The sequence below is a fragment of the Psammomys obesus genome, unplaced genomic scaffold (assembly GCF_907164565.1).
Source record: "Psammomys obesus unplaced genomic scaffold, mPsaObe1.curated_primary_1811, whole genome shotgun sequence".
NCBI classification, from domain to species: Eukaryota; Metazoa; Chordata; class Mammalia; order Rodentia; family Muridae; genus Psammomys; species Psammomys obesus.
The window spans coordinates 54715737-54733841 of record NW_026585895.1 but is presented as its reverse complement, the minus strand read 5'-3'; the positions used below and the strand labels follow the sequence as shown (position 1 = coordinate 54733841).

At 46.4% G+C, this 18105-nt stretch overlaps 1 protein-coding gene across 1 annotated transcript in view; it reads right to left on the bottom strand.

Annotated features, from left to right (window-relative positions):
• Positions 1-6417: 6417 nt before the first annotated feature.
• Positions 6418-18105, bottom strand: part of Ubac1 (UBA domain containing 1) — a 21745-nt gene continuing 10057 nt past the window's right edge. The window contains exons 4-10 of the mRNA XM_055600607.1: positions 17957-18064; positions 16828-16930; positions 16460-16568; positions 15304-15535; positions 14269-14355; positions 13306-13444; positions 6418-6936 (exon numbers count right to left, since the gene is read on the bottom strand). Coding sequence (XP_055456582.1) covers positions 6821-6936; positions 13306-13444; positions 14269-14355; positions 15304-15535; positions 16460-16568; positions 16828-16930; positions 17957-18064 — 894 coding nt within the window. The 3' untranslated portion in view covers positions 6418-6820. The remainder of the gene's footprint in view (positions 6937-13305; positions 13445-14268; positions 14356-15303; positions 15536-16459; positions 16569-16827; positions 16931-17956; positions 18065-18105) is intronic.

Sequence of the window (18105 nt, the reverse complement as noted above, 5' to 3'; positions counted from 1 at the left end):
TGCCTCCATTCTGCAGATCAGCACTGAAGCAAGCATGGCTGCTTCCTACCACAGGAGAAAGTAACTGATGGTGACCATGTACCTCCTGTCAATATCTTCTTGAATAGAGTCCCCTTATATTTCCAGATGTGGAAAAGATGTTGCTGTGCTAATAAAACAGTTTTTCCAGTTGAATATTAAAAAAAAAAAAAAAAAAAGCTGTGTTGGTAGTGATGCATGCCTTTAATCCCAGCACTTGGGAGGCAGAGTCAGGGGGATCTCTGAGTTCAAGGCCAGCCTGGTATACAGAGTGAGTTCCAAGACAGCCAGGGCTACACAGAGAAACCCTGTCTTGAAAAAGATAGAGCAGCTGAGGGTAGAGATGACACTGGGGCCGTGTCTGCATGGACAGGTGCTGGGGCCAGGTGGAAGCGTGCCTGTGCTAAGTGAATCTTGCCCGAAGTGCAATGCACAGCCTTGGAGGTGAATTCAAGCTGTTTTAATCACGGCATGTTTGGAATCAAAGGTTTACAATTTTATGGCCCTCTATTCTGAACCCCCAAGTGATGATGCCCCTCAAAATTAATTCCTAAGGTGATATTATTGTCAGAAGAAGAGATGGGGTTTGTCCTGTTTATAGCCCTGATATTCTCAACCCAGCATGCAGGGACAACTAAGGAAAACATTGGAATGTCATTTCTCAGCAGGAAAGGGCCCAATGCACACACACAGAAAACCCATCAGCTGTTTGCTCTAAACACAGGCCACTTCTGCATGTAATCTCAAAAAAGAAAAAAAAAAAAAGGTAGGCCAGCCTGATCTACAAAGTGAGTCCAGGATGGCCAAAGCTACACAGAGAAGCACTATCTCGCACTATCTCAGGCGGGGGGGGGGGGGGGGGGGGGGGAGAAAAAGAAAAAAAACAACTAGATTTTAAATTTAGAAGGTTAGAAGGAAATTATTTCCTCAATACAAACATTTTTAAAATTCAAATTTTTGTTTTTTGCTTTTTCATGGGTCTCACCATGTATTCCATACTAGTTTGGAACTCATGATCTTCTGTAAACTTGAATGCTGAGATTACAGACACACAACTAAAACAAGCTTTCAGAGGTGACATTCAGCTGGTGTCTTAGGGTGACAGACCTTCCACTTTAGACCATGACTCAGTTCATTAGTAACCTCTTGAAGAAGGCTCCAACACCAGCAAACTGAAAGCCATGAGTGGCCACATTTTGGCACTATGCCAAAGTTGGCCTCATGCCCCCTCAACCTCTGCTGAATGCCCTATAACTATGCAGAGCTTGAAAAATAAAGTCCAAAGTTCTAAACCTGGTAGTTTCAACAGTTTGCAGTCAAGGAAGCTATGCTCAATAGTTGGGTGGCCACTGAGGTGTGGTTATTTATACTGGAGAGATCATAAGCAAATGTGGCATCATTGGCAATAACGGTTGAAGGCCAATATCTGATTTGAGTTCATATTTGAATGCTGAGACTGCTATCCAAATAAAAGAAGAGCTGTGAATAAAAAAACAGAAACCCTAAAAATCACCCCCAATTCCCAGAGCTTCACTTGCTGTGTGGTCTCTCCTGAGTGACTGGTAAATGCTTTATTGAAGCACTAAAGGGACTTTACAATGGACAGTGTGTGAAAGGGGCCAGAGTGACTCTGCCCTGGCCTCTCACTCAGCACCAGGCACTAGCAGAGCCTAGTGAACACAAGCACAAGGCTGCCTTCCTGCTTCCCCAAGGAGAAATGCTATTTAAAGTTAGAGAAGGAATTAAATTCAAGTTATCCCTCTCAAAGACTAAACAGTAGGAGTACATGTTAGTCAGGTAGAACTGAGCACTGAACGGCAGCTAAGATTTCTGAGCCACCCACGAATTCCAAGCTTGAGTTCCAGCTTGTGCCCAGCCTGACCTTTCTTAATGTAACCATCTGTTCCTAAGTCCTACAAGATGCAGCCCACAAGCTCCCAGGGGATGCACACTTGTCCTCTGTTTAGATGTCTGGGCTGCACACTTACTGACTAAAGCTCCTTGTATAGCCATAAGGCCACAGGAGACAAGCAAGCCTTCCTTGGCTTTTGTGCATCTGGGGCTATAGTTCCTAAGCTCCTGAGACAGCATGGCCCTATCCCAGCCCTGGGACTACTGAAAAGCACCTGGCGTGCCTGCCCTCCTGGAACATATATTCGTCCCCAACCCCATCCAGTTGGCACTGTGCTACCAGAAACTGCACAGTGGACTGAGTGGCCAGGATTTTCTTTACCACACAGCCCAAACCAAGGATGTAGCTGTGTTTTCATACCAGCCCAGGATTCCAGCTTTGCAATGAAGGGGTACTGTGGTCTGGACAGTGGCAACAAGAAAACTCTATGTTATGCCAAGCCCAAGTCTGGGGTCTCCCAAGCCCACAGTCAAGTGGGCTTGAAGAGCATTCCTAAGTGCTCTTCATGCATCAGAGCCCACTGCCTCGGGGACATACGCACTGTTCACACTATTGTCATCTCGGGGCCTTCTAAATTCTGGAGACAAAGTAAATGTTGCAGAACATGCCCCAAGGCTTGACTTTGTGTGGCCTGGAGGCAATTCTTTCTGTACACATTTGAGATACATCTATTTTTCTTTGGGACCCACAGTAAAATAGGTGTGAAAGAAGACAGGACCCAGCCAAGCAGAGACCCAGGTCTGAGCAGGCCACCAGCAACTTCCAAACTCCTGTCCAGGCAAAGGAAGAAACTGAGGCGCAGCCTCAAGGTAGGGAGGACAAAGTCTCCATAGAGAGCCCCTTAGTTCCAAAAGACTTCCCCAAGCTGGATAAGATGAAACGTCACAACTATGACTGGAAAGAGGTTCCAAGCATCCAGGGAGACAGTGGCCATGCTCAAGGATCTCCAGTGAAGTCCATGGGGTAGAGGTTCTTCCCAAGAAGAAACTAGGTGTTATATGGTCAATGGTGGGGTGGGAAGACCTTACACATAGCATCACACTTCTTAATTAGAAAACCTAACCCCAGGGAACACAGTGGCATATAGTTTCAGCTTGCAAGGCCAAGGCATCAGGACATACCAGAACAAAGCTGTGTTCCCCAAACCAGAACAGAACAAGGCAAGCCACAACCCTGTTTGTATAAGGGTATCTGGCAGAGCTAGCTACTGTCATCTAGGAGCTGGCTGGCCAGAGCAAAAATGTAACAATAAGAACTGAGTCCAAGGAACTGGGTGTCCTACATAAGCCATACACCACCACCACCACCACAGCTTCCCTGGCCTGTGCCTTATAATCTAACCAGAGATTAGCCATGAGAAGGAGAGATGTGAAGGGCCCCAGCATGTCAGTAAGACAATCGGCAGCAGGAGTCAGGGCCTCTCAGCTGGTTGGAATCCAAACCAACCCTCCCTTTAGGATGGGACCTAAAAGCCGAGAAGCCTAGAAGCAACTGGGACCAATCTGTAGCCTAACACCCATAGGGTATATGGGAGCCTCTGCACCTCTCCAGGCAACTGTGAGTCAGACAGCTCCTATGGAGTGGAGGCTAGAAAGGATGGGTGAGAGGATAGGTCTGTGCCTGTCCCACCTAGGCTTCCAAGCCTGAGTCACAACTCTTCCTGAGCTGCTTTTACTCAGGCTGCATGCTGCAGCCACACACTTTCCTGTGAGTACCTCTCTAGGGGGTGGGATCTTAATTGGTGTCAAGACTCCATAACCACGGCAACTCTTATAAAGGAAAACATTTAATTGGGGCTGGCTTACAGTTTCAGAAGTTGAGTCCATTATCAGCATGGCAAGAAGCAAGGCAGCATGCAGGCAGAGATGGTGCTAGCAGTCCTAGGCTTGGCATCCCAAGCCTTCTAGAAGTGAAGAGAGCACCCTCACCTATCTTTGAGGTCCCTTCCCTGTCAGTAACCTACATCTGCTATTGTACTTCAGGCCCTCTTCTTTGGCACAAAATCCTACCTATGCCCATGACCTTCCTGTCCATTTCCTTCCCCATTCTCTTCTGCAACCCCCCCCCCCACTCAAGATTTCCACCTTTTACGACTTGCAATGGCTCTCTATCTCCCACTCACTGCCTTCATCTACCTGTGCAGCTCTGCAGCTAGCAGGCAGCTCCTAGCTGGGCTCCCATGGCAATCTGCTGACAGGAACATATAGATATTGTATATATAATCAAGCAGGGGACAAGATCCAAAAGAACCAGTCTCAACATCACCATGTTAGGGTCAGAGGGTATGTATGGAGGACAAGGCATCCCAGGTAAAGGTGGCAAGGGTCTAGCAAGGATGGAAAGCCGACAGACCAGCTGACAAAGGAGTGTGTGGCTCATGCTCTTGCCTCAGGGTAGCATGCACACCTCCACACCCCTTCACACCCCACACTCTTTATTCCTGGTCCATAATCCACACAGCTACCCTGAGAAACCTCTATATATGGCCAGCTCCTGAGTGCCATGTCCACTCCTTATTCTGCCCCATGACAGCATCTCAGACTATAGTTTCTAGGTCTAACTGTACAGAGTTCAAACCCAAGTATACCTGGGAGTCTTAAAGGGCACAGTTATATATGCCATTAAATACAGGTATTTTATAATCAAACACTGGTTCCCTAAGCCCTCTGATCACAGCTATGCTTCAAGTCCAGAGTGAAAATTTAGAAAGCAAATTCAGGGAGCAGAATCTACAGCCAGCTGAGAAGCCCCGTGCTTGAAGCTATCTCACACCTATTCCATCAAGGTTTTTCACCACCACCATGGCCTGCCAGGCCTGAATATGGGATCTAATCAAAGGTCCGTCCCTCAAGAAGGTTATGGACCATGGACCCCAAGGCCTCCCCTATATTCAGTTCCCCTAACAGATTTCCCTTGTGCCTCCAGTAAGAAGTGCCACCCACTGACCTGCACAGAGACCTGTTCATGTCCTAAGGGGCATGGCTGTGCAGCAGTTGAAGAGACACAATTCCCCTGTATTCAACAGAATGAATGCCCCAGGCCAACTGTGCAAGTCTCATGCCTCAGTGTCACTAGACCTATGGCCTTACCTCATCACCAACAGCTTCAATTCAGAGACATACAACCCACCCCAACTGGCTGAGAAGTCACTTGGCCATCAACAGTTGAGACATAAGCTGAGCTTAAAGCAGTTCAAAGCACATATGTCTTCCTCTTTCTGGGCCCCAGCTTTCAGTTCAAGTCTACATATAAAATGACAAATCCCATGCTTTGCCAGCCATGCAACACCAGCCCTAAACAGTGACTGCCAGACAGTGTTCACCCACCCAAAAGGCTCCACGAGAGGCTGTGTATCAAGTAGCAGGCAGCACACCGATGCCTTGTGCCAAAGCAGTGGCCAAAGCAGAAGTGAAAATTTAGCACTATGGTAAGTTACTCTCTGAGCCCTAGGGGCAGCCATGGTTACAACTGTGGTTCTTTCTAGAACTGCACAGTATATTAAAACTACAACCCAGACCTGGAGGGTTGGTTCAGTAAGTAAAATGCTTGTACATGAGCCTAATGACCTAGAACCCATATGAAGGTGGAAGGAGAAAATGGACTCCACAAAGTGTCCCTCTGATCTTCATATATGCATGCTGGCTCAAAAACACACTCTCACACACACCATGGACAAGCAAATATTCTTTTTAATGTCTAAGAACAACAACCCAATTGAAATACTGTCCTTTGCTTACCAGTGGTTGGGATTAAAAGAAGTGTATTTGCAGCCTCAGGCTAAAAGTGGGCCACAGAAGGCACACACTCACAGGGAAAACACATCTGTAAGAGCATCCAAGAGCAGGAAATCCATTCTTTTCAAATGAAGACCCTTTCCCAGAGCCACTCTGTGTTAGCTTCTCAAGCTATCACATGAGCACAGCTGTTTGTCTATTTGGCCACTTGGAAGCCACTTATATTACAGAATACACACACACACACAAATGAGAGAGGTGGGGGAAGGGAGGGAAGGAGGAAGGGAGGAATGGAGGGAAGGAAGGAGGGAAGAAGGGAGAAAGACAAACAGACAGACGGATATATATCCTGGACAAAGGCCCACAGCATCAGGATCTATGCCCAAGAACAGGACCTATGAGTGTACCTGTTCTACCAGCTATGTCTGGGAGAAAAGCTTGCTGCTTATACTGTTACAGACTCCAAGCCCAACTTGAGCTGGACTCAAAAAGTCAAGACTCCCAAGGTGAAGAAGTAGCAATGAAAGCTGGGTGGTAGTGACAGATCTGGTGCCTCTTGGGAGGCAAAAGCAGGCAGATCTCTGAGTCCGAGGCCAGCCTGGTCTACAGACAAGGTTCAGGACAGCCAGGGCTACACAGAGAAACCCTGTCTCAAGACAAGTGACCATGACACCTGCTCTGGGCAGAGGCAGCATGCACACAGCCTACAGAATACATGTGATGTCCTTGCTGCCATGGAGTAACACAAGTAAAAATAGGAAAAAGGGTTTATTTATTAAAGAAGTCATCTGTGAATCACTCTGGTTAAATTAGCACACTTGACACTTTGGATCAGAACATGCCTCTTTAAAATATGGTGGGCCCCACAAGCAAACACCTAAGGGTCAATTCAAGTAGCACTTTAGGAGCCCAGCGGAGTATTTGGAAGGGATGGGGCAGCAATCGTTCACCTTCCCAGTGCAACAGCCACTTTCTGTAAACACCTGTCAGAAGCTGGGACTGCAACTTTCAAACCACGTGGCAGAAGTTGATGAGCAGTAAGGTCAGGAAAGGAGAGTCACTGCAGCTGTGATCCAGGCAAGATCCTGGCTGGGCCCTGTGCCCACTGCCTCAGAGACTGCTGAGGCCGCACAGCCAAGGAGCACAGTAGGCACATCTATGTGCGATTCAGTGTCTGGAAGATTCTAGAGATCTGCAGCATGACCGGGCCCGTCTCTGGGTCATTCATCCACTGGGTGCTGTTAAGTGGGTTCTCCAGCATGTCTTCAAATGCTGTGGGAAGACAACAGAGCTGAGAGGCAGCACCCAAACACCAACAAGCACACTGAGCCTTTCTCAATGGCCCTGTAGTGAAAGGGAGCAGGGACACAAGGACCTCACTGCTGACCCTAATACTCACCCTTAAGAGCCAACCATAGTGTCTAAGCTGTTACAAATAGACAGACCTCAGGGGCCATCAGCAGGGAAACAGACTGCCTGTGTGATCACAGCATCCCAACTTACAGCCCGTCAGCAGAGTAGGCTGGGCAGCTGCCCTTGCTTACATCTTTGACAAAGCAGTGGACTGCCTGTGTGCTCACAGTATTCCAGTTCATAGTCAACTAGTAGGGCAGCCTAGAATCATAGCATCCCAATTCTGGAAAGCCACTAGCAGGACTCAAAAGTCAGTCCTGTAGCCCTCCTTTCCACACTACAGGAAATGGCCATGTGCAAAACCCTTGGTACAAATATGCTCCAGCAGATTGTTTTTCTTTCTTTCTTTAGAGACAAGGTTTCTCTGTGTAGCCCTGGCTGTTCTGGAGCTCACTCTGTAGACCAGGCTGGCCTCAAACTCAGAGATCTCCCTGCCTCTGCCTCCTGAGTGATGAGATTTAAGGCAAGTGCCACTAGCAGATTTAACACCATCTTAGAAAAACTTCCATGGGGCTGTAGAAATGGCTCAGCGGATAAGAGCACTGTCTGCTCTTCCAGAGGCCCTATACTGAAATCTGATGCCATCTTCTGGCACAAAGGCATACATGTAAATAGAGCACTCATACATAAAGTAAATAAATAAAATCTTAACCCTAGCACAATGAACATGTCATGGAAGGCTAGAGTTCAGCTCAACAGTAATCATTTGCTCAGTATGCACAGGCCCCAGGTCCATCACTAGTGTGCGCACACACACACACACAAAAAAAAATGTTAACAAAGTATTTCTTAAAAATGAAAACTTTTCGTCTTTTCTTTTTTCCTGTTTTTTTTTTTTTTTTTTTTTTTTTTGAGACAGGGTTTCTCTGTGTAGCCTTGGCTGTCCTAGAACTTGATCTATAGACCAGGCTGACCTCAAACTCAGAGATCCACCTGCCTCTGCCTCCCAAGTGCTGGGATTAAAGCCATGCACCACTACTGCTTGGCAAACTTTGATTTTTGTAGAGTTTCACAAAATTAGGGCCAGGGAGATGGCCCAATGGATAAAAGCACTTGCCATGCAAGGACAAGCATCTGATTTAATCGTCAGCACTCATATAAAAAGCAGGGCATGATAGCACATACCTATAATCCCAGCACTGGGAGGTGAAGACAGGAGGATCCTGGGGCATACTAGCTAGCCAGCCTAGCCTACTTAGCAATTTCTAAGTCAATGAAGAACCTTATCTCAAAAAAAAAAAAAAAAAAAAAAAAAAAAGGGAACTGGCAAAATGGCTTAGCAGTTAAGGGAGTTTGCTACCAAGTCTGATGAACTCCTGAGTTCAATCCCAGGAGTACACAAGGTGAAAGGGAAGAAAAAAATCCAACTCCTACAAATTGTCCTCTGATGTTCACAAGCCCATACATGCCCTCTATACCACACCCCCACACACACACAAATAATATAAAATGTTAAACATGGTAGGCAACTGAGGAATGACACCCAAGGTTGACTGCTAATGCCCACAGGCAGACATGTTCCTCTACACACATGTGAATACATACATATGTATATACACAGTGCCCCTACAAGATTAAGGAGCTTCTGAAAGGTCTGCACCAGGTAGCAGTGAGCAGGTGCTCTTTACCCACACAAGCTGCTCTAAAATAACTGTCACAATTGAAAAACAGATACCTAATACCCAGGGCACAATGTGTAAAAAGAAGCGATGTAGACACCCAACAGAAAAGTATAACATGGTGCTAACATAGTCTCAGATGGTGAAGCAATTAGGCCTTCGGCATTGGAGGAGTAGGTCTTTTCATGCTTGGTGGCAATGGTAGAAGGAAGGGAGAAGAGGCAGACAAGACAGAGGCAGGGGCTCAGATGTGCAGCCTCTGACTTGGTCATCTGACGCTGCTTATCCTTGAGAAATATGAGCTGCACCACAGTGTAGGGCACAAGAAAGGCTTGCTGCCTTTCTTAGTGTAGCCAGACAGAAAGCAATTTAAGTGACCAAAAACAGGGTGCCGTATTGTGAAAATAACAGTATGTCACAGAACCAACTGCTATGATTCACCGAACACTGTCTCAGAGTAAGGACATAGGGAAAGAACACAGAGTATGATGTGTGAGAAGTCACAAAGGCAGTACTGCAAGGCCACTGTCCCACTAGCACTGATACCCAAATGCCCAGAAGCCAGGCACAGTGGCACACACCTAGCACACGGAAGGCTAAGGTGTGAGGGCAGCACAGGTTTGAGGTCAGCCTAAGCTTCAGAGCAAGCACCGCCAGCCAGGACTAGGTAGCACGACCCTGAAGAACAGAATTGCATACATGAGCATGCGAGTGCATGTGCATGCACACGCGCACACGCGCACACACACACACACACTGATAGGGGTATTTCAGGTGACTTCTACTTACAGATTTTCTAAAATATTTCTGCTAAAAGCTAACGGTTGGTCATGGGTTTAGGGAGCGCTCAATTTTTAAAATTATTTTGTCTATTGAGACAACATGCCTTTTTCATGCAAGAAGGTCACAGGACAATTTGTAGAAACTGGTTCTCTCCTACTCTGAGTGCCAGGGATCAACCTCAAGTTGTCAGATTTGGTGGCATGTATCTTTATCCACTGAGCCATCTCCCCAGCCCAAGGTAGCTATTTTTACTTCACTATTAAACATTAGCAAAAATATCTACTTAAAGCTCCAGGAGGTGTGTACCCCACAAAGGTCAGCACGAGCAGGCCATCCTGGCTGCAGTGGACCGCCTCAAGAGCAGTGCAGGTATGGCACTAGCCCTGCCATGCAGCTGTGGCTAAGAGCCAAGTGCCCAGTCTTGCTGTGCAGAGCACTGATGCCCTGCCCTGTGAACAGGCTGCTGCTATGGGGAGCAGTCTGCACACCAGCCTCCTGTCCTACTGGCCCAGACCCCACCAGAGGCCGAGTAGGGTGATCACTCTGGTGGTTTATTTCAGAAAAGAGAGAAAGGGGTGACACTAGGTAAACATCCAGTACCTAAAATGAAATAAGAGCTTCTCTTATCTGGACAAATGTACCTTAAAACACACTAACCAATGTGCAGCGTATGAAAAGCTCAGCCACAGAGTATGTACCTAACATGTCAGACACTAGATCCCTAGCACAAGGGAAAAAAGTCCTCTGGTCAGACCCCAAGACAGCACTTATTTACTTATTTATGCATGTATGTGTTATTTTTTTATGATTTATTTTTATTTTATGTGCATTTTTGTTTTGCTTGCATGTATGTCTGTTAGATGGTGTCGGATCCCCTAGAATTGGAGTTACAGAAGTTGTGAGCTGCTCTGTAGGTGCTGGAAATTGAACCTGGGTCCTGTGGTAAAGTAGCCAGTGTTCTTAAATACTAACTACAGCCCCTATGTCTTAAGCCCCTATTTCTTGGCCTATTGGTGGTGGCGCACACTTATAATCCTGGCATTCCAGAGGGAAAGGCAGGCAGATCTCCTTGAGTTCAAGGCTAGACTGGTCTAAAGAGTGAGTTCCAGAACAGCCAAGGCTACACAAAGAAATCCTGTCTTGAAAAACCAAAACGACAACAAAAGATCTATATAATGCCTGGCAAGGGTTAGGAGAGGGATGCTTTCAGTGTGAAAAGACCTGTGACAGCCAGATGCAGTGGTGCACGCCTTTAATCCCAACATTCAGGGAGGCAGAGGCAGGCAGATTTCTATGAGTTCGAGGCCAACCAGGTCTATGAAGTGACCAGGACAGCCAAAGACACACACAGAGAAACCCTGTCTTGAAGAAAAGAAAAACAAACAAACAAACAATAACTACATGAAAGGAAGAAGGGAGGGAGGGAGGAAAGGAAGAAGGGAGGGAGGGAGGGAGGGAGAAGAGAGGGAGGAGAGGGGAGGGAGAGAGGGAGGGGAGGGGAGGGGAAGGGAGGGGAAGGAAGAGAGAGAGAGAGAGAGAGAGAGAGAGAGAAAGAAAGAAAGAAAGAAAGAAAGAAAGAAAGAAAGAAAGAAAGAAAGAAAGAAAAAGAAAGAACGAAAGAAAGAAAGAAAATACCAGTGATAATGAAAACACCAAGGACACAGGCTCAGCCTCATAAGGAACAAGGAACAACTCTGTTCCTTACACCATACATGCTACAACCACAGTTGCACACACACACACACACACACACACACACACACACACACACACACACATACACGCGCACATACTTTCAGCTAAATGATGGACTTAAACTTCAAAACTCTCCAACAATCTAAGAGAAATGTTTTTCTGAACATAAAAGAAGCTAGTGCCTTTCAATTTCAAGGAAACAGAGGACTTATGTTCCCAAAAGCTACTTGATAGGAAACCAGAAATGGGACAACACACACAATAAGCTAGGAGAGTCGGTGTTCAGAATGTGAAAAACTTCCTCAACAAATGAAGAAAGGAAGAACGTAGAAGAAAAAGTGACATGAAATCAGGCAAAGATCCCATGCTGCCACACATTGCTGCTGAGCTCCACCTAAGACCAGAGAGCACAAGGACACATCAGGGTCCAGGCAGCAATTCCTTCTCTTTGTGCTCTTTGTGCTCACCCCGGAAGCCCAGGCTGCAAGAGCACTTGTGCACCAAGGCACAGCAACAAGCTTCTGCATGCAAGGAAATAACCCATGCACCACTGGAAAGCATGGCACAGTCATTCCTGGTCCATGGAACAGTTTACAACACCTCACAGAAGATACAGCAATAAGCTTTATCTTACAGAAGTGGCCTAAAAGTGATGCCACATTGTAATGCAGGGACACGTGACAGACAGAAAATATGTATAAGAATGACCAAACCCTACAGGAAAGACAAGTCCTCAGGGTCACGGCCATTCTCATATGCAAGAGAGTGATGATGTATGGGAAGAGTATGTGTGGGTTCAGAGGGAGGAGAGATTACTTGGGTCAGCCCTCTGCATTCATAGACTAACCCTGAGGAAAGGCAAACCTTGAAAAAGCAGGCTATATACCAAGACCCTGTCTCCAAAAAACAAGCTAGCAAATAAAAAACTTCAAGAAGAAAATAAAAGTGCATGTACACAAACATGTATGGGCTTTTCATCTTGTCATCCATCATCACTGAACAATTCAGAATCACAGTCCCTCTCCTGGCATTTATTTATGCCACATTAGAAGCCAAAAGGGATCTAGAGAGCATAAGCAATACTATGCTTTTTTCAGTTGCTTCTTTGAGACAAGGTCTCGCTCTTAGCTCAGGCTGGCCCAGTACTCTGTCCTTCTCTGAGACTAAGTATAAGCCACATCATCCTCTATGGCCCATTATGAGAGACCTGAGCAACTGCACACACTCCTCGAAACAGTACTGTGGACAGTACTGTGGACACCAAAGATGACTGCTGTGTGAAGAGAAGTTGCAACAGTGTCTTGTAACACACTCCAGGCTGGCCTCGACCTCTTAATTCTCCTGCCTTTGTCTTCCAAGTGCCACTACAACTGAGATTATAGGCGTGGCCACTAAAACTGTTTACAAATGAATTGCATATTCATAGCTTTTTAGTTCTATTACTTTTTGTTTTGTTTTGTTTTGTTTTGTTTTGTTGAGACAGGATTTCTTTTGTAACTCTGGCTGTCCTGGACTCACTTTGTAGACCAGGCTGGCCTCAGATGCAGAGATCTGCCTGCCTCTGCCTCCACAGTTCTGAGATTAAAGGTGTGTGTCACCACATCCTGTATCCTGTTACTTTTTAAAGTGACAAACTTAGATTTTATTTGTACTTTTGGCATTTATTTATTTACTGGTGGTGGTGGGGAAGCATGAACAGTATACAAACAGAAGTCAGTTCTCACTTTTCACCATGTGGTTTCCAGGAGTCAAACTTAGACTTGGCAGCAAATACCCACTAAGCCATCTTGCTAGCCCCATTATGTAGATTTTTAATATATAAATATGTATCACAAGTAAAAAAATAATTATCAAAAAAGTTCCTTATAAGTAATAAGGAAAAGCCAAGCCACACTGTTTCCTCATTTCCTATTCGCATAGAGGCCACTGCTCTGCTCTCCTCAAGTCCCCTTCAGCAGAATTTCATCCCACCAAGGCAGAGCCTGACTCCCAGGCTTTCGGAAGCTCAAAAGCCTTGCAGAAGCCAACCTGCATGGCATAGGTAGTACCCAAAACATCTCACTAGCACCTATACTTGTGGTACCTGTCCACAATGTATTCCCCACCCAAGCTAGCCTAAGTAGACACATACCTAGCAAGGTCTTAGGGTTTGTCAAACCCAGCTGCACCACTGGGTTGTCCAGGATGGCCTGAAAGAGAGGGCTATTGGGATCGATGCCCTGGTCCAACTCCTCAGGGGATGGCTTCCGGTCCCCCAGCAGCCATTCACACTAAAAACCCAAGAACATCAGAGGAGCTGTTAGTTCCTTCTCAAAGTAGCTGAGGCTCACCTGTCCCTTTCTGTGGTTCTCCACAAGCCCTCATGACTGCAATGCCTGGAAGGGGCCCTAACATGAACAAACTTGGTCCACATTCAGCCAGGATAGAAACAGAAGGAAGTATCAGTCTAGCTTTCTTAGCAGATCTGGCATTGCAGTTCATTTTGAGCACAGCCACAGCCCTGATCACAATACAGTACCCAAAACCTGGCTTTATTCAAGGGGACCCCAGAATAGTAACATATCTCCACAGCCAATAAGCCTGGAAAGTCTGAATCCAGAAATGTGTCTCAGTTGTCTGCGCCTCAACTCCACACACAGTGAGGAGGTCACAGGTCCATCAGAGAGTCATCCCTGGACAGAGATGTCCCTGTCAGCAACTGCTATGTGCTCACAGCATGGGATTCGATCCATTTTTGTTTGTTTGTTTTGTTTGAGACATTTTTCTGTGTAGCCCTGGCTGTCCTGGAGCTTGCTCTGTAGAGCAGGCTAGTTTTGAGTGCTGAGATCCACCTGTATCTGCCTCCCAAGTGCTGGGAGTAAAGATGTGTGTGCCCACAGCTACCCCATAGGATGTAATTTTAACAGCTAATAACCCACAGAACATGCACACAAAAAGCATTGGGGATCCAGAATCTCTACAGTTTCTAATAGTTCACATAAAAAGTGCATATTCCAACTATGTGTGGAAGTCCTGACATAGGGGCATTCCCAATGCATGCCACATGACGTTAAGGGGACATCAGAGGCTCAAAGTGAAATCCACCAGCACTCACAGCAGCATTCTGCTGGTTGTTGTTCACTCGGAGTGCATCGATCACTTCCTTCTCATCAAAGCCCATCTCCATCAGTGAAATGACAGCCTAAGAGAAAAGAACAAGCTGGTCAGCACCTCACCAGAGAATACTGCCCACCAAGGAGCAGTGCCATGTGCAGTTACAGGCTTCCTTCAGGCACAGTCACAGGGAGTGGACAGCATTTGGCACAAGAGGTAGGAAAGGGCGTCCTCACTTAAAACCAAGGCAAAGCAAGGAAATGTTTCATCTCTGCAGCCAATAAGAAAAGTCAGAGCCTTGGAAGTGCAGTTAGAACTGCATGTGACTGTACCAGGACAACTGACTAAACGCAGGCCCTAGCTGGCAGTTCTCAGCTCTGCAGCAGTAAAGCACAGTTATCGGAAGAAACCTTCCAAACTGGCCAATGGGATCCCTGTGGAAACTACAAGCCACAGATGATACCCTGAGAAAACCATTTACTCAACATGTCAAAATCTGGGGAGTAGGTAGCATGTTCCCTGAGTGGACAGATCTGCAACCTGAAAGAAAAGTCAAAGGCCAAAGGAAGAATGAAAACTCCAGCAAAGAACAGGAGAGTAAGAAGGGCACAAAGACAAGAAAGTGATGATGTGGCCCGTAGTGCGCACTTGTGGCAGCTGATGGCGAGCAGAGAGGTATCCCAGGTCCTGGGTCCTATTCCAGGACCCAGCCAGCATGACACATTCCCACTCCCTCACCAGCCCACAAGATGTCCCTCTAGCTCTCTAAACACTGTCCACCCAGCCCAAAGGCCACAGCAACAGGTGCAGCAGCACTTCTATAACAGAGACACTTTTACTTTCATTCTTTCAAGAGATGTCACTGAGTAGGAAGAAGCAACCTACAACCACTCATGGACTATATCTATCTATATCTATATATGAGGAACCAAGTCTCTGAGCCTGAATCAAAACTCCCACCCACACGCCAGGACCCCAGCTTCATTGTACAACACATCCACAAAGCCAACCTCATGCTGAGGCCACCATCACATACCCGAGCATCAGGTCGGAATTCCTTTTTCCTGCGGATCTTCTTGAAGATTTCAGTGAGCTCATCCCGGGACTCCTCATCTGCAGTACTAGTTCCCGATGCAGCCTCGAGGGAAGTGGAAGTGGTAGCTGCAGCACTTGCCCCTGCTTGGGAGTCGTGGCCTGGAAGAGGTGTGTCAATAGCTGGATCTTCCGAGTGTTCAATTAACCACTCCATGGCCTGAGGCACTGACATGCTGAAACAGGACAAAAGATTCTTCTCAATTCCCCCAGGATGGTCACTGGATACTTTGCTATCCCATGTATTCCAACATGTTTCAACAGAGATAGCAAGAATAGCAGCAGCAATGGTGGTAGATGATCTTTTGGGATGGAAACCTCTACACAGCCCTTGCCTCAAACTCCCAAGACCCAACAAAACAAGTACAAACACCTGCACAAACACAAGGGACAAAGAGTCTAGGTCCTAGGTCTACAGCACAATGAACATAACTGCTTACCAGCTCTGTTCTACAGTCTTCATTTGGGATCTGAGTAAGTAACTAAAACCAGGAGTGCAAAAAGAAAGAAACCCTGTCCCTGCCAGGGGCATCTTTGCCTCAGAGCTCTCCTCATTTGAAAGTGCAGGCACATTTATAGGCTGGTTTTTAACTCTCCTAATAGCCAGGTATCATGGTTCAAACCTTGAGTTCCAGCTAGTCAGGAGCCTAAGGCAGGCGGTTTGCATGAGTCCAGGAGTTCAAGACCAGCATAGGTAACAGAGACCCTCAAAACATACACCGCATACACATACACAAACCAAAAAGATTGTAAATGAAAGCACTTCTGGGGCATGATAATAAAATGCCTCTTTTAAACCTATACACATTAGAAATGACTGAATTGAGTTGGAGAGATGGCTCAGAAGTTAAGATGAAAGGCTCATTCAGAGGGCCTGAGTTTGTTTCCCAAAACCCATGTCAGGCAGTTGACAGCAGTCTGTAACTCCAGCTCCAGAAGATCCAACTCCCTTCTCTGGCTTCTATGGGCATCCCACACACATGTGCATATACACAGATAAATAAAATTTTTAAATAAATCTTAAAAGAAAAAGTACATTCCATCAGTATTTGGGAGGGGAGGTCCTCAGGAAGCCCAGGCCAAGAAGAAAACAAGCATACTGGTTCAGCCGAAGAGCCTTTGAGGCTCTGCTCTCAGGAAAGCCCATTTCTGTGAGCTGCCGCAAGGCCGTCTCATCCACTCGTTCATCCTCGTCTTCATCCAGCATAGCTGAGGAGAAAGAAGACCTACCATGAGGGGATTTCTAAGCCCTTTGAAGCCCCACAGCCTCACCTACAGAGGCTCATTTCACCTAGCAATTACTGATGCTACAGAAAACTCGAGCCCTAACACCAGCTGTCACACACATATATAGGAATGGCCACACCACAGGCCAGGACTACCCCCACCCCCAAATCAAGCAAAAGCAGAAGCTGCTTTGAATGTGAGGACTGGGGACACATCTCAGGCTTAGGCACACTGCTCATACCATTTGCCTTCTTGAACAATTCAACTGCATCAGGGTTCAGTGCTAACAGCTTCTGTGCCACCTCAATGAGAGACACCAGGATCTTCCGGAGTTCTGTCTGGAACTGCAGCAAAATAAAGACAGACAGCATGTCTGGCACAGTGATGCACATTAATCCCTGCTCTTGTGAAGACAAAACAGGAGATTGCTGAGAGTCTGAGACCAACCTAAGTTATTACAGTAAAAGCCTGTTTAAAAAAAAACCTTTTCTCTGAATGTCCAACAAACCTGCTTAGATCTGCAAAACTAACCTGGACACAGCCCTCCAAATCTATGAGGACATGCTGGTCCTCACCTTTAATCCCAGCACCTGGAAGGCAGAGGCAGGCAGATCTTTGAATTCAAGGCCAGCATGGTCTATATAATGAGACTCTGTCTCAAAAACAAGCAACCCCAAAACAAAACAACACACTAGACTGGCGGGATCAGAGACGTCCCCTGCACCAGCTCCTTGCCTGATACAGGGCCTGGAAATGGGGCATCACAAGCCTAAAGCCTCCTAAGACTGTGTCCAGGGCAGGACCCACAGAAGCCAGGGAGGGACACATGTGCCAGTCAGTCACTGCAAAATCACACAGCTCTTATGAAAATGAGCCCTCAAAAGGGAGCCTAAAGGGGTTTGGCTCCCAGCAGTGTCCAGATGGACCCAGAGCTAATGAAGTTAAACACTGGCCACTTTGTAGGCATGCGGTAGACTTTTGACTTTAACTTAGATTTCTTGTCTAGAGTAACCAAGGAGCTCAGACTGAAAGCTTTGTTGTACTCAGAGCAAAGCCACTGCATTTCCCTATAGCTGCCTGTCTGTCCAGTGCTATAGTTATGTCAATTTTGTAATTTAAAAAAATAAATAACAAAAATAAAACCCTGTACTTTATTAAACAGTTCAAAAGTAGCCAAGAGATCCTGAATATTCTCTTTCAGATTTTTTTTGTCGGGGGGAGGGGTGGTCCTAACTATAACATCCAAGCTAGCCTCACTTCAAGCCATCAGCTTCCTGAATGCCAGGACCACAAGTATAAACCAATCACCCAACAACCCAAGCACTTTTAAAGAGCCTGTTCACTGAGCCCCACGCCAGGCAGGTGCTCACGTCTCGCATGGTGGTCTGGACTGCAGTCCTGTCTGTGCTGCAGGCAGGCAGGTTCGCTGTTGCCCGGAGAATAGCATCTTTGTCTGGAGCCTTTTGCTCGTGTTTCTTCTGAAAAAAAAAAAAAAAAAAAAAAAAAAAAAAAAAAAAAA